The sequence below is a fragment of the Petaurus breviceps genome, unplaced genomic scaffold, assembly GCF_028583685.1.
Source record: "Petaurus breviceps papuanus isolate PSGF00001 unplaced genomic scaffold, PetGlider_PUasm1.0 91041, whole genome shotgun sequence".
NCBI lineage: Eukaryota > Metazoa > Chordata > Mammalia > Diprotodontia > Petauridae > Petaurus > Petaurus breviceps.
In genome coordinates, this window is record NW_027187400.1 from 8,352,802 (window position 1) to 8,374,696 (window position 21,895).

At 45.1% G+C, this 21,895-nt stretch overlaps 2 protein-coding genes across 2 annotated transcripts in view; both read right to left on the reverse strand.

The window, feature by feature from the left end:
- Positions 1-21,895, reverse strand: part of CLIC4 (chloride intracellular channel 4) — a 325,774-nt gene that overhangs the window by 219,899 nt on the left and 83,980 nt on the right. The window lies entirely within an intron of this gene.
- Positions 11,873-21,895, reverse strand: part of NCMAP (non-compact myelin associated protein) — a 42,354-nt gene continuing 32,331 nt past the window's right edge. The window contains exons 2-4 of the mRNA XM_069078281.1: positions 16,859-16,951; positions 13,943-14,027; positions 11,873-12,224 (exon numbers count right to left, since the gene is read on the reverse strand). Of these exons, the coding sequence (XP_068934382.1) occupies positions 12,101-12,224; positions 13,943-14,027; positions 16,859-16,940 (291 nt within the window). The 5' untranslated portion in view covers positions 16,941-16,951 and the 3' untranslated portion in view covers positions 11,873-12,100. The remainder of the gene's footprint in view (positions 12,225-13,942; positions 14,028-16,858; positions 16,952-21,895) is intronic.

A 21,895-nucleotide genomic window follows, 5' to 3' on the forward strand; every position in this document is an offset into this window, starting at 1 on the left:
GAAGGAAGGAAGGAAGGAAGGAAGGAAGGAAGGAAGGAAGGAAGGAAGGAAGGAAGGAAGGAAGGAAGGAAGGAAGGAAGGAAGAGAAAGAATGTGGATGCTTAGCCTGGAGAAGGCATGTGATGACTCTGTCTATGTATCTGAAGCGCTGTCATGTGGAAGAAGGACCAGACTGCATTACTTAGTCCTGGGGGCAGAAGGAGGGAATAATGCAAGGGTGGGGAACCTTCAGCCTCAAGGCCACATGTAACCCTCTAGGTCCTCAAGTGCCTTAGTAAAAGGATTTGTTCTGTAAAACTCAGACTTAGTCAAAAGGCTGCACTCAAGGACCTTGAAGACCACAGTGGCCTCGAGGCCGCAGGTTCCTGCCCCTGGAATAGTGGGGTGGTAGCTGCAGAGAGACATTTAAGTTTGATAAAAGATGGAAAGAACCTCTTAGGAATCACAACTATGCCCAAGAACAGTGGGCTGCCTAGGGAAGGTGTGCCTTCCTCCTAACCAGAAGTCTTCCAGGGAAAGTTTTAGAAAGGATTCTTCTTCAAACATGGACTGAACCAGATGGCCTCCAAAGTCCCTTCTAGTGGAAAGAATGTTGCATTTGAAAGTCAGGAGAGAATCCCACCTCTGACACCAGCTATACAGCTATGAGAACATCCATTAATCTCTCAGTCTGATACCAATCCTAAATTGCAGGTCTGATTATATCACTGCCACTCCCCTTCAATAACCTCCAATGGCTCCCTCCAGGTCTGAAATTAAAATCCACCATTTTCCAAAGCCCTCATAGCATTGCCTCTACCTCTCCTCAACCTTTCCAGACTTCTTACACCTTATTCTCTACTCTGTACTCTGCAGTGGTGACACTGACATCCTTGTTATTGTTAATACAAGAAGCTCCATCTCCTGACTGGCCCCAGTCCAGCAGCTTCTCCTTCCTCATCTCTGCCACTTAGTGCCTCCCCTCTGTTGAGTATCTCCATGTATCCTGCCTCTGTCTCCTTAGTAATTGTTTGCATGTTGTCTTGCCCATCAGACTGGGAACTGAAAGCAGGGGCTGTCTTTTGCCTTTCTTCATGTCCCCAGAACAGTGCCTGGCTCATAGTAGGGAGTTTAATGAATGTTTATTGACTGACTAACTGACATGCCTTTCTCTGACACACACAGGAGAACCAGGAGAGCAGAGTCACAAAAACCTAGAGAGAAGAGAGTATCAAGGAGGAGAGAACGATCCACAGTGTCCAAGGCTGCAGAGAGGTCCAGGATGATGAGAATGGAGGAAAGGCCGTTGGATTTGGCAGCTAAGAATTATAGTAACTCTGGAGAGAACAGTTTCTGTTGAATGATGAGGTCAGAAGCCATACCGCAGAGGGTTAAGAAAAGAACGAGAGGAAAGGAAGTGGGCCGGTTGGGTGCAGACGGCCTGCTCAGTTCCAGGTCCTAATCAGGGTCTGAGAGATGAAACATTAACAAGAATTTAACACTATTTACCTTGACTAAAGAAAACTCCTAGAACCTGGGGGTATCATTGCACTTCCCCTACTGCCTGGCACTGGGCTCTCTGAACACTGTTAGTGGGGACTGGGGATTAGGGAAAGGGAGGGCAGGACCCAGGATTTCATCATTTCATCTGAGGAGGGAATGCCTCCCGTGTTACCTTCTATCTGCTTATTGTGTTTTGTATATGCCTGTCTTACTGATTGTCTTCCTTATGATCTTACTTATCGTCTGACTTACTGATGAGGGGACCTGTGATTTCAATGCCATACCTTCTCTGCAGTCTCGGTGAAGAAACAGGCTCATAGAGGGGCTTTGTTTAAGGCTGTGTAGTCAGTTAAAAAGCAGATCAAGGATTCAAATGCAGCCCTTCCGATTCCAAATGCAGAGTTAGTTTACTGACTTCTAGTTCTCAAAATATATTTCTATATCATTATCCTCATGTTACAGGTGGGGAAACTGGGGCAAGCAGCTAGTAAATGACTTACCCAAGGTCATAGTGTTAATAAGTATCTGGGACAGTATTCAAACTCAGATTTTCCTGACTTGGAGGTTGGTACTTGTAATGAGAGTGTAAATTTTAAAGATCTTCCCTGCCCCTAGGCTAATGTGCACCTGGAGCCTGGGGTGGGAGGCTTGTTTTTCAGTAGATACTTTTTGATTGGCCAGTGGGTCCAAAAGGTTGTTACATTCTCTGAGCCAGGAGAAGGCTATATAAGCCCTGATGTGTAGCTTTGTTTTGGGACTCACTTTGAGAAGTGTTCTGTGATTTGATCTGAATTCTGGGAAGCCATTGTTGAGAGTCCCCCGGCTTTGAAAAACCCAGATGTGGAAACCCAGATGTTGACTGGGTATGGATGTAATGGTTGGACAGTTTGGAAAGCTGTCTACTTGATCTGTTAATGTCTTGATAATTCTGTCTGTATATTTTGAAGTTTGGGGTGCTGACCTTTTTCCCCTGAACAAGGTAAACGATATATGTCTGACTAATTAAAGTAAGCTTGTTAACCCATTTTGAGTTGCTTTCCTTTAACAAAGCAGATCCAAGAACCTGTATTGGCAGACACCCTGGGGACGTGCTTGGGGTGCTTGCTGCTACAAAATGGCGTCAGGAACAGGATCTGCAGAGTAAAAGGAAAGTATGGGGGCTGGGATAATCGTTTGTTTCCCAGTTGTGGTAGCTGTGACTCTGTGGAGCCATGGACCAGGAGAGAAGAGTGGCCTGCATGCAGACTTCGCTGAGCTGAGAGCAGGAACGGTGAGCTGCCTGCATTGGGACCTGGGCAGAAGCCAGGAGCGGCTGCTGCCTGCGGGAGGAGAAGGAGCCCAGGAGTTGGGAATTCAGCCACAGGAAAAGATAAGAACTGAGCAGCAAAGCAGGGGCACTGAGTGTGTTTCCTGGCTGCATCCCACAGTTTGGGACCCAGGGGGAGGATGGACTTGTGACTATGGTGGGTGGGATGAAGTGCCTTGGATCCCCAGGGACCCCACCTTGTTGGTTTTGTTGCCCAGCCCCCTCTCTGTGCTTGGAGGCAGGGGCTGGAGCTGTGTGCAGGGAAGGATACCCCTTCCCCCTCCCCCAGAGAACTTTATTTGAACTCTTGTTTTGAATTGAGGTAATAATGCGATGTACTTTGTGTTTGTTTAAGGCCCAGTGGCCACTTTGGTAACTTTAGTTCTGTATCTTGAAAATGTGACCTAAGAGATGCTTAGTGCTAATTCAAAAGTAAATTGTCTATGCTATGGGCACGAAAGATCTTGGAGCCCAATGTAATGAGAGTGTAAATTTTAAAGATCTTCCCTGCCCCTAGGCTAAGGTGCACCTGGAGCCTGGGGTGGGAGGCTTGTTTTTCAGTAGATACTTTTTGATTGGCCAGTGGGTCCAAAAGATTGTTACATTGTCTGAGCCAGGAGAAGGTTATATAAGCCCTGATGTGTAGCTTTGTTTTGGGACTCACTTTGAGAAGTATTCTGTGATTTCATCTGAATTCTGGGAAGACGTTGTTGAGAGTCCCCTGGCTTTGAAAAACCCAGATGTTGACTGGGTATGGATGTAATGGTTGGACAGTTTGGAAAGCTGACCTTTTTCCCCTGAACAAGGTAAACGATATATGTCTGACTAATTAAAGTAAGCTTGTTAACCCATTTTGAGTTGCTTTCCTTTAACAAAGCAGATCCAAGAACCTGTATTGGCAGACACCCTGGGGACGCGCTTGGGGTGCTTGCTGCTACAGTACTCTAAATATTCTTGTTTTGGGGAGCCTGTGAGCTTTGTATGTGAACCTTTTCCCCCAGAAACTGGGGAACCACTTTCTTGCCCCTCAATCATGGCTTGCTTGGTCACTACCTTGGTTCTCTCTGTGTTTTGGTATGCTCCTGTCAAGTCAGAAACCCCCAAACATGAAGCAATCATCCTAATCTGCCAGGGGACGAGAGGGTTCATCCTGGTCCCAGCGTAAGTAAGCTATTGCAAACCTCCCTTCTAACTGAAGTGGGAACTGATTTCACATGAATTTCAGTTTTGATGTCAATTATAGGTCACCTGCGGCTTTAAAACCTCACCCCCTCCAATATTTACTAATAATAGAAAACAGGAAACTCTTAAGTTAAAAAAAGGTTTGCTTCCCTTTTTTTATTTGCTAAATTTTACCCAGTGACTTGTTACATATAACAGAGACCCTCAAGAACATGAGTAGGTATAAGCCGGCTGAAGCATATTACCAATGTCCATTTGGCACATGAGGAGTAGCTTAAAAGACAGTGTTAGGAATGTGGACAACCAGAAAGGGAGAGGATGAACACATAGTGAGAATGACTTTTAGCCATCTCAGCATGCTAAGGGATCAGTTAACACTATCAGCGGCCACCCACAGGGCAGGCTAGTTGAAGTAGGTACCCTGATGGAGAGATAGGAGGCAGCACGTGGCAGGGAAATCAAGCTACCACACTCACCTTGATGACCATCTCCCCTTAGATACTGATGCAGACAGCCTGGGGGCCTGAACCTAAAAACCTTGGTAATACAAATCCTTCCAGCTCAGCCTCTGAAGCCCTCATCCCAGGAAGCACTTCACCTGCCACCAAGTTCTTGGTTGGCCCTCTCAAACTGTTCAACATCTGAAATGGATGAGATTTTATCAGTGGAAAAGATTTTAAAGAAGAGGCATTACCATGCCAATGAGACCAAAGAAAATGGAAAAGGACTTATTTGTACAAAAAATATTTGTAGCACTCTTTTTGTGGTGGCAAAGAATTGGAAATTGAGGGGATGCCCATCAACTGGAGAATGGCAAGTATGTGATTGGGATAGAATACTACTGTGCTATAATAAATGATGAGGTGATGGGTTCAGACTTATGAACCGATGCAAAGTGAGGTGAGCAGAACCAGAACATTGGATGCAATAAGAATGATCAACTATGAAAGGCTTGGCTGCTCTGATCAATGCAACTATCCAAGACAATTCCAAAGGATCCATGATGAAAACTGTTCTCGATCTCCAGAGAGACAATCGATGAACTCTGAGTACAGAATGAAACACACTTTTAAAACTCTCTTATATGTGTGTGTGTTTTTTCTTTTTTGCTTTTTGGAGGGCAGTTGGGGTTAAGTGACTTGCCCAAAGTCACATGGCTAGTTTTTGTGTTAAGTGTCTGAGGCCGGATTTGAACTCAGGTCCTTCTGACTCCAGGGCCGGTGCTCTATTCACTGCGCCACCTAGCCACCCCTTGTGTATGTGTTTTCTTTTGCAACATGGCTAACATGGAAATGTTTTGCATGACTTCACATACACAATGAATATCATATTGCTTGTCTTCTCAAGGAGCAAGGGAAAAGTGGAATGAACAGAACTGGGAACTCAAAATTTTAAAAAATGAATATGTTAAAATTTTTTCACATGCTTTGTTACTATACCCTAAGTACTATGGGTTTCCATCTTCCTTGCCATTGAAACCTTCCATGTTTGTTATTTTCTCCATTAGAGCTTGAGCTCCTTGACAGTAGGGACTGTGTGACTTTTCTGTTTGTCTTCAGTGCTCAGCCCATAAGTGCCTAATAAATGCTTTATCCATTCATCTCCCACCTTTGTGCCTTTGTATAGCTGTCTCAATGTTTACAATACACTCTCTTTTCCCTAGATTTTGGCAACACTCAAGTCATCTGCAGCCTCCACCAGGAAGTCTTTTCTGATTGTTCATGTAGTTTGGGGTCCCTGTCTCCCACTTCAAATGATCAGGTATTTACTTAGTCGTTCACATATCGTAGCTTCCCAGCAGAAACAGACGCTTCTCCAGGGCAGGGATTTCTGTTTTATCTCTGTATGCTCTCTACCTATCATAGGTTGGGCTTAATGAATGCTAGTGGAATTGGACCAGATTGGAGAGGGATGTTGGACCACCTGCCTGCTGCATTGATAGCCTGGAGTCACTGCAAAGTCCAGAGGCCTCCAGTGTGCTGAGTGGGTCTTCTGTTTAGTGTTTATAAGAGGACAGAGTAAAATTCATAGATGAGGATGTAAATCAGTGATTTGCACTGATCAGGGAGGATCACCTGAAAGTATCAAAGCTGATCCTTTTGGGTGCCCCAAAGATGAAAACCAGGTGTCCAATGAGAAGGTACTTCCCCCTATTTCTTTGCAGAGGTGGGGGGCTATAGATATGGAAAACTGTATACAACTTCAGACTTTTTTGATATGTTGTTTGGTTTTGATGAACCATTTTCTCCTTTTTTATTCTTTGTAATAAAGGAAAATTCTCTGGGAGGGAATGCAGGGTAAGATATTTCAAGAAACACAGGTGATGTAAAAACAAAAGATACCAATGAAAATTTATTAGAAAAAAATTAAATAAAGTTAGGTGTCCGTTACCCTGTTGCTGTCTTCAAAACAAACTAAAGAGGTACTCCCTCCCCCATTCCCACTCTGACATATAGAGGCTGCTAGCTGCCTCAATTCACTCTTTTGCTCTGCTGGGGGGTGGGGTGGGGAGAGAAGAGAGGGGGAGGGAGGAGAGAGGGAGGGGAGAGAGAGGGGGGGGGAGGGAGATAGAGTTTCTATATTCTCCAGACTAAGATCTTTACAGCAAGCAGGAACAAAGGAAGGGACTCACATTGTAAGTCCATTGGTCAATGGGAGGGATTGACCCTGAAAGTGCAGGTTTCCCAGCAGCCAAGATCCTCCGCCCCTCCCTACTGGAAATGCCCTGTCACGGGGAGGGGACATAGCCTGTCTGATGGTCCACCAGGGTAGGCATCAAGCCCTACACCTCAACAATGTCCAGCTGGTGGTCTTAGCTGATCCCAGCCACCATTAAACCAGTCTTGCAAATATCTACCAGTCCAAGGCAATGATTATATAAAGGCTGCTGCCTTCACTTGACCAGATTACTTCAGGGGAGGGTGAAAGAAAAAGAGTACAGGTTGTTAAAAATTAAGAGGTTGGTTCTTAAATTTCCTCGGGGCAAATTAAAATATATTAATATCACACAAAGAACAATGTTAAGAGTCTAGGCAAAATGAAAATTACTTAGACGATTCTGACTGAATCCAGATAACAGGATTTCAGGTACAGAACTTTGGAGCGAGAAGGGACCTTAGCTCAACCACCTAATTTTGTGGGGAAACTGAGGACCAGAAAGACAAAGTCTGGAAGAAAAAAACCAAGATCATGGCAGTGTATTGGAAAGAGTCCCATACTTGGAGTTAGTGGATTCCTAGGTTTCTATGTGACCATGGGCAATCATAACCTCTCTGAGCCTTACTTTCATCTATAAAATGGGAATGAAATGTGTAAAGTGCTTTGGAAGCCTTAAAATGTTCTATAAATGAAATCTGTTATTATAGCAAGAGGACTGGAGGTCAGGCCATGTGAGAACAGAAGGAACAGGGTCATATTAGCCTGAAGAACAGAAGTGTTGGGGAGGGGGCATACATTAAGGCTGTCTTCAATTATTGGAAGAAATACTGTCCTGTGGAATCAGAGGACTTAGATCTGCCCTGGAAGGCCCTTAGAGGTCATCTAGCCTAGGGCTTCTTAAACTAGGGGTTGTGACCCCAAACACAGTGAAGGAGTCATGAGTGGAAAAGGTTTAAGAAGCCCTGATTCTAGTCCAACCTCCTCATTTTACAGATGAGAGAACTGAGGCCCAGACAGGGAACTGACTTGCCCAAGGTCATGCAGAGAGTAAGTAGAGGAGGCCAGACATAAACCTTCTGACTCAGTCGGTGTTTTTCTTACTATGCCATCCTTAGATCTTTTTGGCCTCAGTCATTGCTTGATGAAATGGGTGGAAACTGCAGAGAGGCAGATTGCAATCCAATATAAGAAAAAACTAAGAAATTTCCATTTGTCCCCAAGTGAAAACAGGCTGCCATGGCAGGTGGTGGCAGCTTCCCCATTCCTGGAGAGCTTTAAGAAGAGTCAGGATAAGTTTTTATTAGGGACATTAGAGAAAAAATTCTGGGTTCAGGTAAAAAGCAGACTAGATGGCCCCCAAGTTCCCTTCCAGTACCGAGATGCTGGGATTTCACAGTTGGCCAAGGTCGCATCCACAGTGAGGCCAGCAGAGTCCAGGTCTCCTGACTCCCAAGCCAGTCCAGGGTCAGTGTTGTTTGAAGTCACTTTTCCGTAGGCCAGACGCCTTGGGCTGGCCCCACAACTGCTGACTCAAGGCTTTCTACTCCCTCCCTCGCTGAGGGGGATGCCCATAACAAAAGAGCCCAGAGAGATTGTGACAATGACCCCACTGTTCAGTGGCACCCGAGTGGGCCTCTCAAATATCCTGGGGACGTGGTTGTAGGATTACTGTACACCCACAAGGAGCTGTGGCACTGGGTTTGGACAAAAATGCCAATTTGGAGTATATTTGGAAAGGGCATTCAAAAAGTCAAGAGCTCATCTCCCTCCCAGGCTAAGCCCTGCAATTTTCAACTAAAAATAAACTGGGGGTTGGGTTGTTTATTTATTAAACATAAAATCTAAAACAAATTGGTAAAAGTCCTGCCTCTCCCACCAACACCGTACCGTACAAGAAGCAGCATAGCTCAATGGATTCAAGAGCCAGAGGATGTCCCAGCTTTGCCACATAACCGTGTACCTCTGAACAAGTGGCTTTCCTGTGCCTCAGTTTCCTGCTCTGTAAAACAGGGACACCACTACTTGCCATTCTTGTCTCACAGGAGCTTTGTGAAGATCAAAGGGAATGAAGGCAATGGAACCAGGAAGCACTACCCCAGCCTTCCCCACCATCCCCATCCCCATCTGATTTCTCCTGGCCCTCTATCCTCTTCTGTCAATCAAGAGAGGGACAGGGACAGATAGGACCTATGATTTCAAGGACAAAGTGAACTCCCAGAGGAGGAAATTCTCTTTACCAATGCAAGATGGCATCTTCTCTGCATCTTGCAGTCTTTGAGAGTTGCCTAAGGCACTTGGAGGCAAAGTGACTTGCCCAGGGTCACACAGCTAATAAGTGCCTGATGCGGGATTTGAACCTAGGTCTTCCTGAATTCACTATCCCTTACACTATGCTGTCTTAGAATAAGCTGGAGTGGGGGAGTGACTAGGTAGGGTTCCACATTAGAATTACTCCCACTCCAAAGCCCTTTTTGGAAAATTCTAGGAACTAATATTTTAGAGAATTTAGAGATTTGCATAGCATGTTATATCTCTTTTGATCCTATTAACAATCCTTGGGGGCAGGTATGATAGGGGATATCTTGCCATTTCACAGATGAGGAAACTGAGTCTGAGTGCATAAGTCCACAGTCACACAATTAGTTAAGTATCCTACTAAAAATCTGAAGCAAGATCTTCCTAAGTCCAGTCCCCATTCCAGAATACCAAGATCAGAACCAAGGGAATGAGACAAAAGAGAGCGCCTAGGGTAAGCTCCCTACCTCCAGCCTGAGGGTTGAACTCAAAAGCTAACACCTGGCAGGGTGGCAGTAACAACTTTGGAGAATATGGCTGAGGGGAGTGGGTGGGATGGGATGCCCAAGGCCAGCTGGAAGCCTTCACTCTTCTCCTTTGTGAGGTGTTGGGGGGACATTACCCAGCTTCCTTGGGAGGTCGCACTTTGGAGTCAACAGCAGACATTGTGCGTCTTTTGCTTCTGCTTGGGATTTTGTTCTCGTATGAAATTTGTGGAAAGGAGGGAACATCCTGAGGCTGCTGCTGATGGATTGGGCATACAACCATCTACCTTCCCCCTCATAACAGCAGTTCCCATCTCTAAAGAAATTCAAGGTTTGCCAAGGTCTTTACTTGTGCTCTCTCATTTGAACCTTATAACAATGATTCCCATTTTACAGATGAAGGAATTGAGGATTAGACAAATGAAATCTCTTGGGTAGGGCTGAAAAAACTAGTAAATGTCTGAGGAGGGATTTGAACCCACCTCTATATAACCATCACATCGTCTTTTTTGGCACAATCCCTCCAGAGGCTCCAGCTCAAGGTAAGTTGGGCTGTATGGCACATAGTCTTATTATAGAGATAAAGCTGGCATGTTCCTAACACATCTGAGCACCAGGCATGACCACAATCCCTGTCTCATGGCTCCTTTTAGTATGCAAGAGAAGTGAGCTCTCCTACTAGGCATTAACAGACAAGAAGCTGCTATCTTGTATACAGGAGATAGAGGGCTATGGGTTTCAGGGACAAGAGGCTGCTCATAGGACCATCCAGTTCAACCATCTCACATTACATAGAAGGAAATTAAGCCTCAGGGAGTGGAAGTGACTTATTTAAGGCCCTGCAGATAGTGAGCACTAGGCTAGGATGGTTCTCCAAACTCTTGGATCCCAAATCCAGTGATCCTGTAAAGAGTTTGAATGGGGGCAGCTAGGTGGCGCAGTGAATAGAGCACCAGCCCTGGAGTCAGGAGGACCTGAGTTCAAATTTGGCCTCAGACACTTAACACTTATTAGCCGTGTGAACTTGGGCAAGTCACTTGACTTCAATTGCCCTGCCATCCCCCCTTCCAAAAAGTAAAAAAAAAAAAAAAGAGTTTGAATGCCAGGCTTGGGATCTGTTATCACTAGGAACCATCCCCAGGAAGAACCACAGTATGCCAAAGTAGGACCTGGAGAAATTATAGATGAGATTAAGGTGCTTGTTCTATAGTGCATCAGGGATCAGCCTTTCCCTGCCAAGATGCATAATCAGTGAAAGATCTGCTCAGATCCTGGTAAGGGCACCTGCGAGAGTAGGAGAGCCTTGACTCCAGAATCACTCGACCAAAGGTGGAATCCCAGGTCAAGCATTTACTAGATGTAGAGATAGCCTCAGCCCTTCTTTGAGCCTCCGTTTCTGAAGCTGTAAAATGGAGCCAGTAAAACTCACACTGCCCATCTTCACAGTGATGTGAGGAAAACACTGTAAACCATAAAATGTTACAGACATGTGAGCTAGTATTACAGGTCAGAATAAAGTGGGGTAGGGAGGGATATGGTGATGAATGGGGGAGTATCAACATGGCAGCTATATCAAGGAAGAATGGAGAGACTGTCTCTGTTCTCTAGCTCTGTCTAAAGACGACTCATACTCTGGCAGACACAGATGTTGGGCTTCTGGTCCTGAGCTCAGGAGAAAGCTATTTTAGCAACTCATCTCCCTTGTTGATGCCATCTCCAGATTTGGAGTAGGGGGTGTCTCACATTTGGGCTTGCTGCCTTCTGTCCACTGACATCATTTACCTGGGGAGGAGGTGGTGTATTTTATTATTCAATTAGCCCAAGCTCATAGCCCATTCCCTGATCAGAGTTCCCAGGAAAAAATGGTTTAATTTGCAGACTAGACATGCCTGGATGAAGCCTTTTGGGGGGACTCCCATCATCCTACATTCAGCATTTGAAATAATTGAGTTGTTCTTGTCCTGGCTCAGCCAGAAACTCAAACTCATCGTGTGGCCTTCGCTAGACCTCATCGTCCTGTGAGACAAGCCATTTAACTTCCCTCCATCTCAGTTTCCTCATCTGTAAAAAGAGACGGATGGAGGTCCTTCACAGTTCTATGGATCTGTGGTCCCACAGCCCTCATCTACGAAATGAGAGAGTTGGGCTCGCTGGTCTCCAGGTCCCATTTAGCAATGTCATTGCCCTAAAATTCTCCATTTTAAGTTCTTTCCAGCTCTGAGAGTGTTTTCCAAGGTCCCTTCCCCGCCTGGCTCTGCCATTCTCTGTTCTAAGAGTTCTTCCAGGTGCTTTTCCAGTTCTGATGGTCTATCATACAAGAAGATGGATCAGGTAGTCTACATTCTATCACTGTCTAGTCTTAAGTCCCTTCTGCCTCCAGTTTTCTAAGATTCATAATCCCTTTGAACCAGCTACAGAGATCGGGGAGAAAGGAGAACATAAATGTTAATACACATCTGACATAGTTTGCCACTGTGTCAATATTAGGGGACCCATGAGAGTTACTTAGGTTTTCAACTAGGGGGAGAAAGAGATCATTAAGGCTTGTCCCCAGCTCCAATCCCATACAGAAATGCCATCGTCAGCTTGACACAGACTACCAGGAATCTGGCTCTTCGTTTTCCTTCTCAGCAAGGGCTCGTCTGAATGGAGCAGGAGATCTGGCTGAGGAGCCCCGAGGGACCTTCTCCGGTCATCGATTCTCCATGTGGATGTCAACGGGAATGAATGTGACTGTGGTGGGCTGGCCCGAAGAAGATGCTGGGGAGGTGGGCTTGGGGGTCTTGGGTTCCAATTCCCGTCTCATTCTCATTTTTCTGTAACAAACAATATGTGAGTGGTTTCTGTTGCATGGTATGAGGATTTACAACAGAGGCTACAGCTGATGCCAGGAGGGTGTAAAATCCAGGCAATTATTAGAAACTTATAAAAAAATCCCCCTGTGCCAGTTACAGGATAGGCTCAGAGAGTTAGCAGGATTGGATTTTAATCTTAGTTTGGTTACTTATACCTTGAGCAGTCTTGAGAAAGTCTATTTACTTTCTTAAACCTCAGTTTCCTTATCTGTAAAATGGGAGAAGGGGTGCAAGTGATAATTTCTAAGGTTACTTCCAGTTCTCAGTTCCTGAAGTGTTAAACAAATATCAATATAAACTATTTATCACCATCCCATGATCCTACGACTGTAAATACTAGAAAGAAACAGAGTTTATCTAGTCTAGGTGTTAAGTGGCAGAAGCCTGGTAAAGACTAGGGGCCCCTGCTCAGAAGGCTTTTAAATGGATAAAAGAAAATGAGGAGGAGGAGTGGGAAGAAGGAAGAGGAAGAAGGGAGGAAGGGAGAGGAAGGAGGAAAAAAAGGAGAGAGAAGATGGAGGAAAAAAGGAGGGAGGGAGAAGAGGGAAGAGGAGAAGAGAAGAGGGAGGGGGAGAAGAGAGAAGGGGGAGGAAGAAAAAGGAGAAATAGAAGAGCTAACATTTATGTAGTGTTTACTACAGGCACTGTGTTAAGTGCTTTATAAATATTATTGTTTCATGGAGGTAGATGCTATTATTATCCCCATTTTACAGATGAGAAAACTGAGGCAGGAAGAGTTACATGACCTGTTCAGGGTCACATAGTAGGTATCTGAGGCTAGATGTGAACTCAGGAAGATGCGTCTTCTTGACTCCAGGCCCAGTGCTCTATCTATACTAACAAGCTGCTGGTCTTATTATTATTAATTATTATATATTAAGCAGGGGGTGCTTAATAAATAGTATGCCTATAAAATGCTACACAAAGGACAAAAATATCTGTGTAGGCTTCTGCTAGTTGGCCTGGTTCTGAGACTTTGTCATTCATATTACCCCTCTGGCAGGAAAAGAGACAAATTCTAGGAAGCACAGGAAGGGATGTGTATGAGTCCTACTTAAGTTACCATGGTGATGGTGGTGCCAGAAACTAGGACATGGTGACTGGTGCTTTGTCCCAGGCCACCAAAATTTAGAGGGGTGATGGAAACATTTTCAGTTTTTCTCATTGGTGAGTTCCACCTGGACCCTCTATTTTGTGGAGGGGCTAAAGCCAGGTTTCATTTCCCTCCCAGCTGTGTTCTTGACTTCAAAACCATGCCTTTGTGTCTGTCTCATCCTGGAACTTTCAACCTAGAACATCCAACCACTCTTGCAACTTTCTCAACCTAAGGCCCACCCCCTGCCCCGCTGAAGAGATCCACTTGGGGCCTCTGTTTTGTGGAAGGGCCCAAGCCAACCTTCATTCCTCTCCTGGTACCTGGTTTCCAGACTTCAAAGCCAACCCCCCCACCCCCACATCAGATATCTTAATTCCCACTCCACCCCACCCTTCCAGCCCTCCAGCCCCCACCTCCAACTCCCAGCCTCAAGAGGTAGTGATTTTTCCCTCAAAGATCCTTCCAAACAAATACTGAATGGCTGCTCATTGGGGTTACTTTATAGGGGAAAAGTCTTTTCAGGTATGGGACAAATTAGACAGTCTCTGAGGTCCCTTCCATTCTGTGATCTCCCCACTGGTACCTGTTGTACATTTTTAGCAGGATGAGCACCACGGTGAAGATAATGATGACGCCAACCACGATGGCTGCTACAATGGCTCCAGAACCTGCCTCAAGGGGGAGAGAGAAGGCAATGAGAAGCCAGCAATGGGCAGAACTGGGGATGGAACCCAGGCCTCCTGGTGCCCCAGCCAGGGCTCTTTCCCCTGTACTCTGCTGCGCCCCGCCTTCTAGCCTTGCCCCTATGTGGCCAAACTGCACTAGCCTCTGCCCCTGGAACACATTCTAAATTTTCTCACCTCCAAACCTTATTCATGCCGTTCCCTATTACATTCATTCATTCTTTTTTTGTTGTTGTTCACTAACTACTAATTGTAAATCCTTAAGCTCAGTGCTGGAGAAGACTGGAAAATAAATGAAGGTAGCCCCACACCTGGGAGGTGAAATATACCTTCCTGAAATCACTGGCTCCTGACTCCATAATGGACCTTACTCCCTCTTCCCAAGGTCCTCCCAAGCTTGGGTAAGGACTGTCCAGAAGTGGTTAAGGGGTAAAATTCCAGGTATTTCCATAAATCCATCTTTACAGCCCCTTCAACAAGTCTGAAGATGGTCATTCGTGACATCTGTTTTCTCTGGGCCACTGTGGACCCTCAGGGAAAGAAAGTCATCTTTTTGGTCAAATATACACATCTGGTTATAAAGATGCATATATAATATGAGGCCAAAGGAGGATGAATTCCTAAGAGTCGCAATGTCCCAGAAGGAACTGAGACTGTCAGGGCAACCCAAAAGGGTGGTGGTTATTGTTGTTAATAGATATGTTGGGAGGGGAAAGGAGGGTCATATAATGTAATAAAATCACTGCTTGGAGGTGTACGGAACAAGGGAGAAGGGAGAGAAAGTAGAACTGCCCAACTTTTCTCCCACGATGTTCTCCACTAGGGAAAACACACTTTAGAATTGGACTGACTGGATGGACAGAACAAAAATAATACCCAGAGAATGGAAACCAAGGATGCTGGGGTACAGGAAGAGATCATCTAGTCTCCCTCCATGAGCCCACATTCACTGGGCCAAAGTGTACTAGCCACTAGGACAGTTAAAGAATTAGCAGATGGGATGATTGGCTGGTGATTTCTGAAGGACCCTGGAAAAGGGGAGAGGAACCAGAGGCCTGATGGCAGCAAACATGGTCCTCAAATTAAACAAAACAAAGTAAGGAAGTAGGGAGAGTGCAAACTTTAGACCAGTGAAAGTTGGCCTCTAGTTCCTGGCAAAATTCTAGGACACTTTACCAACAGGAAGGTTTGTTAGTGCTCCAAGAGGCCAAAGCAGCTTGATCAAAAGTAGTATTTGAATTATTTCTTATATTGACGGAATCACTAGACCAGGAGATACTGTAGATACAGTATGCCTAGATTTCTGTGAAGCCTTTGACAAAATCTCTTGAGTTACCCTTGTGAGTTAGTAGGGGAAGTTAGGCAGTGCGGTGAATAAAGCACTGGACCTGGAGTCAGAAAGACACAGGTTCAAATCCAGCCTCAGACCTTACTAGTTCTGTGACCCTGGACAAGTCACTTAACCCCTCCTTGCCTCGGTTTTCACATCTGTAAAATGGGGATAATAATAGCATCTACCTCCCAGAAACGTTGTGAAGATCAAAGAAGATATTTGTAATGAGCTTAGCACAACGCATGACATATAGTCAGCATCTAGGAAATGTTTATTGAAGACTGATTGATAGCTTATTCTCTATTATATATCACATACCTGATGATGTATAATTTATACGTTATATATAATAATTATCCATTATTATTATTATTATGTCACCAGCAAACTGGACTGCTCTGTGCCCTGACCTTTCCCATTTCTGTGCTCTCGTGTTCATGCTCTTCCCTTTGCGTTGTCACACCCTTTAATGTCCAGCTGAAATGCTGCCTCCTCCATGAAGCCTTCCCTGATCTTCCCTGTCCAACACAACCTCTGCTCCAAGGCCTTGTCTATGTGGCACTTGATTTTCCTCCTCTTTCATGAGCTTTTGGGGACTACACCTGTGATCTCATTCCCATGGGAAGACTCTAATTTGGAAACTCCCCCCATTGAAGCCAGACCAGGGAATCATTGACAATTTTTAGTCTTAGAGTGTAGAGTGACCCGGGGATTGTCAATTGTTTAGCACAGCGATGGGCACACAGTAGGTACTTAATAAGTGACAGGGTTCAAACAGCTAATATTTGTCACTTTTGAACTCAGGTGTTCTTGACTCCAAAGCTGCCTGTCTTTATACACTTACAGTGCTGTACTAGTAAATGTTTAATGACTAGCTCTCCCCAAAATGCCATATATACTATCCTAAGTTTATATTATTAATACTTTTCCATCATTTTCTTTTTTTTTTAAGGCAATTGAGGTTAAGTGACTTGTCCAGGGTCACACAACTAGTGTCTGAGGCTGAACGTGAACTCAGTTCCTCCTACTTCAGGGCCAGTGCTCTATTCACTGCACCACCTAGCTGTCCCCCCACTTTCTTAAGTTTAGACAGTCAACCACACAATAAATCAGGCCTGCTTGATTTGTAGCATTTGCCCAACTGTTTCTCCCAAGCTGGCTCCAGCACTTCCTTGAACCCTTATCATATAATATGATGCAATGCAGTCATAGGTGAGTGTCTTATCCTGCTGCCAGACTGTGAACTCCATGATATAAACTTGATATCTCTTGTAATGCTGAGTACCTGGCTCTATATACTGTAGGTGTTGAATAAATGTCTTTTCAAACAATGAATGAACACACACGTGCTTGGAGCGCCTTGCTTCCCAGCCCAGCCCACAGCCACCGTTCTAAAAAACCTCCAACACCTCTGACTGAATCAACCTTTGTTCCCACAGCTATTTTCTGGCCCAGCCTAAGCACCTTACTCAGTTGCCCTTACTCTTATAGAGGAAGTCTTCTGTGGACATGGCGGTCTCATTTCCTGGGAAGGCGGCACCTCCCAGTGGGGCCACTGTGGTCATCTTGGTCTTGTCTACAAAGAAAAAAAAATGGGTTAAAACAGCAGCCCTCCTCTGAAGTTCGAGCTCCAATGCCAATCTCTGGTTTCCCATGAACACCCATGTGGACGTCATGCACTGAAAACAAATTCAATTTATCAACAAATATCTACCCAGTGTTTCTGCCATGGTAGGCGCTAGGCCTGGCACCATGGAGGTTTTAAATGGAACACTCATTGAGTGCCTACTGTATTAAACTGCAATGGGCCAGGGATACAAAGATAGAATCCCTCCCCTTAATAAGCTTCAGACATAGTTCCTGTCCTTGGGGAGCTTACAGTCCAGTAGACAGAAAAGCTGTGATCATATCCCTCCTTCTACAACTTGGAAAACTCTGGCAGGCAAAGATAGTAGTATTTGGGAAACAATTCTATGGAAGAGGGATTAGGCTTTGTCTGCTTGGCCCCCAAGATGGTAACAAGAAGCAGTGGGTGGAAGGTGCAGAGCGGTAAATTCAGGCTTGACATCAGAGATGAGAGCTGTCCATAAGAGAAGCGGGCTGCCCTTCACTGCTCCCTTGCAGCAGGGGCTGAACTGTCCAGTCATCAGATATCCCTTCTTAGGGCCTGGGTTAGATGACATGACCCCCTCTCTCCCCTTCCAGGGCTCTGCTAAGTCAGAGATTCTGTGATATGGTGGTGGTGGTTGTTCTTCAGGAGAGTCTGACTCTTTGTGACCCCATTTGGGGTTTTCTTGGCAGAGACATTGGAGGCAGAGACACCCCATTTCCTTCTCCAGCTCATTTCACAGATGAGGAAACTGAGGCAAACGGGGCTAAGTGACCTGCCCAGGGTCACCCAGCTAATAAGTGTCTGAGGCTGGATTTGAACTCAGTTCTTCCTGACTTGAGGCTCGGTACTCTATCCACTGTGCCACCTAACTGCTCCCTGTGATATGGATAAGTTATCAATGAAGATGGTAACTACAATGTACATCTAAGATGTGCAAAGTGCTATGTGAAGGAAGTCTGGGGATTGTCACTGACTGGAGGAATCAGGGAAGGCTTTCTGGAGGCTGTGCCATTTCATAGGATCATGGATTTGTTGCTGGAGGGTAGTGGAACTTAGATATCCTTTAGCCAAATCCATGATTTTAAAATTCATTTTATTTTTTAGGAGGAAACTGAGGCCCACAGAAATGAAAAGGCAGAACAGTATAAGAGCCAAGATTCAAACCTATGTCCTCTGACTCCAGATGCCATGTTCTTTCTACCACCATAACCCAGCTGGGCTTTAAAGATCCAGAAAGAGTTCAGAAAGGCAAAAAGGGAAAGGGATGGCATTCCAGGTGGGGGTAACAGCATGAATAAAGGCATGGAGGTAGAAAAGTACAGGGCATGTTTGGTGGGCAAACAACAGTCCAATATGGCTACAATTTACTGTATATAGATGGATAATGTAAGGGAAGGCTGGAAAAAGACAAGTGGTATCAGATTGCACTGGGCTTTGGACACCAGGGTTAATGCTCTTGCTTTCACAGGTTTGCATCTATGATGAACCTACATGAACCTCAGAATCTCAGAGATAAACCAGCTGGAAAAAAAGACTTTGAAAGACTTGAGAACTCTAGTCAATGTGATGATCAATCCTGATGCCATGTCCTGCTGAAGAAGTAAATGACAGATTTAAAAGACAGCCCGTTTCTGGACGGGGCCAGTATGGGAATTTGTTTTGCTGGAATAGGTGTATTTGTTACGAGAGTTTTTTCCAAACAATAACTGTTCAATTGGAGGAGATATAATAAATGTTCCCCCAAAATGAAGAGATGTATAAATAAAAAAAGACAGAATCAAGATGCAGAATCCAAATTCTTGTTTCTGCCTCAGCTCCTCCCATTGTATAACCCAGGGAACTTTGTTTATCTAGTGTTTAAAATACGTTGTGCCTGGCACATAGTAGGCACTCAAAACACGGTGTGCCTGGCACATAGTAGGCAGTTAAAACAAGTTGTTTCTGGCACATAGTAGGTGCTTGAAACGTGTGCCTGGAGCACAGCAGGCACTCAAAACACATCATGCCTGGCACATGGTAGGTGTTTAAAACACAGTGTGTCTGGCACATAGTAGGTGCTTAATAAATACTCATTGACTTGTCTTGACTCTAACTAAAAAGGACTTTAAAGCTTCCTAGCTTTTAGGTTCTAGGGAACATCACAGATTTAGAGCCCAGAGGGATCTTAGAAGTCAACTAGTCCAACCACCCCCTTTACAGATGAGGAAACTGAGATACAGAGAGGTTAGAGACTCACTCACCGAAGGCCACATAGGAAGAAAATGGCAGAGGAAGGATTTGCACCCAAGTCTCCTGACTCTAAAATCCAGCATAGCACCACAACCAACATTCGTGCTGTGTTTCAAGTATTAGGAAGCTTTTCCCTCATAACCATCCTGTGAGGTATGTGGTACAAATATAAATCTCCCTGTTTTCCAAATGGGGAAACTGAGGCTCAGAGTGGGGAAATGGATCGTGCAATTACACAAACAGCAAGCACTGGTATCACTAAAAGGAAGCTGAATGCTGAGCAAGAGAAAAACTAACGAAGGCTCTTGAAAAGAGATAAGACATCCCTTTTCCCTCTCCTGGCAGAAAGGTGAGAGACCACCAGGGCAGAATACTGATGTCATCAGATGTGGTCCCTACAATGGATGATTTTGCTTAATTGCTTTTCTTTGTAACAAGGGAGGGTTCAGTCCGGAGGAGGTGGGGGTGGGAAATGAATGTGCTACCAAGACAAAAGACCTCTATAAAATGCCTTTAAAAAAAAGTACCCCAGCTTGGAGTCAAACCCGAGTCTCCTGTCTGGCCCAGGGATCTTTCCATGCACTGTCCCAGGCAGCCTCTGCATTCTTACACAAAAATGCAAAGAATTGTTCTGGATGATTAAAAAACAACGAGAAAAGGGAAAACAAGTTTGGGTCTAGTGGTTTCTCTGACGCTGACATGTCAGTGTCAAAAAGAGTAGGGCCCTCTCTCCCAGTGCTGATTCTAAGGGACTCTATTTCTGGCCTATTTAGATACCCTGTTCCTATATAGCCTATTTCTCTTTGATGCCTCCATCTGGCATTAACTACCTGTGTGGCCTCGGGAAAGGCACTTGGCCTTTCTAGCCCTCAGTTTCCTGATTTGTAAAATGGTGGGCAGAGGGCCTCTGAGGTCCTTCACTGCTACACTCTAAGTGTTCCCTTCAATGAAGCTGCTTTCAGGCTCTGCTCCTCTGGGTGTCTCCATAATGTCCCAGTCATCTCCCCACCCAGGAATTCACACCTCATCAGTATTCTGTCCCTGGGACCCCTTCCTCTGATTGGCTACATCCTTCCGACAGAGATTCACTCTTGCAGACTTCTCCATCGAGCCCCCCAGCTGGCACCTTCTTCTCTCCACCCTCTCCCACTTTCAGTTTCCTTGTATGTGTGGTCTCCACCATCAGAATGTAAGCTCTGCGAGGGCAGGATTACCTTTCTTTTTTCTCATATTCCTAGAGCTTAGCACTGGCTCTGACACATAGTACCTGCTCAATAAACGCTTGTTTACTGACTGAGGATCACTTTTACCCATCTCTCCTAGTTCTGCCTTCTGAGGCTGAGCAAAACACTCCTTTCTCCAGGGATGGTCCTTCCAGCACTGGAAGACACTGGGTCTGCCCTAAGTCTTCTCCCCTAAGGCTAAATATCAGCTCCTCGAGTGATTCTCCTATGGCCTGATATCAAAGCCCTTTGACATCTCCTCCTCTGAATGAATCTATTACTGGCAAGCTTTACTGATGTCCTTCTTAAAATGGGATGTCCAGAACAAAGGAAGGAAGGAAACGAACATATATATAAACACTTTACAATTATTCTCTTTTGATCCTCATATCAGCCCTAGGAAATGGGTGCTATTATTATCATTCCCATTTTCTAGATGAGGAAACTGAGTCTGGCAGTGGTGAAGGGACTTGCCTAGGTAAGTGTAGCAAGAGTTTGAGGCTGGATTTTAATTCAGGTCTTCCTGACTCCAGGCCCCGTGCTCTACCCACTACACCATCTATGTGTGTATTAGTCTAGAACCTGTCTAAGGTAGGGAAGAGCAGGCCATTCACCTCCCTAGCTGTGGCCCCAGGCCTCTCTTAATGCAGCCTCAGATCGATCACACTCATTTTCTTGGCTGCCATATCACACTATTGATTCATAGAGAGGTTGCCATACAATCAGACCTCTTCGGATGATGAGTGCCTTGCCAGGCCTCCCACTTTTTTTTTGTCCTTATGAGCAAAATTTTAAAAAACCCTAAATGTAAGACTTTTACATTTATGCAGACTAAATTTCATTTTATTGTTCTAGACTGTAAAGGCTTTTGTAATCCTGACTGTGTGTCAGGTAACCTTGATACACAGGACACCTGTGTCTTCAGTCAGTGAACTCATAAATATCTTATATGGCATAGATCCCTGGAGCACACCATTGGAGACTTCCCAAGCTGACACTGACCCATTCATTCTGAACTTGAAGTCCATCCATTCAACCAACTCTGAATTTTTCTGACTGTTCCGCTGGCTGGGCCCCATAGCTTTCCAGCTTTCCTATTAGACTATCTGGAGAGATTCATGCCTTGCTAGAATCTAGGTAAACTCAGGTCTTGGTATTCCCAGGTTACTGAGCTTTCTGTTGCATCATTTCCTTATGATCCTATTTAAATGTAAAAGAGGGAAAGGAATAAACCCACTGAGCTCTCAGATGACCACAGGGCAGTGAATGAGTCAGTGCCCACTAGCAGACCCATCAGTGAGGCAGGCCACAAGTGGGCCGGGCAGGGTTCCAAGGAGCCTCTCCTTATGTCTATCTCACCAAAGCAAGAGCCTGGGAAGGCTCTGACACACAGGCCCAAGAACTTCTACTGTCTGTTCAGCTTCATTTGTCAGCACTTAATCAATAGTCCAGCCAA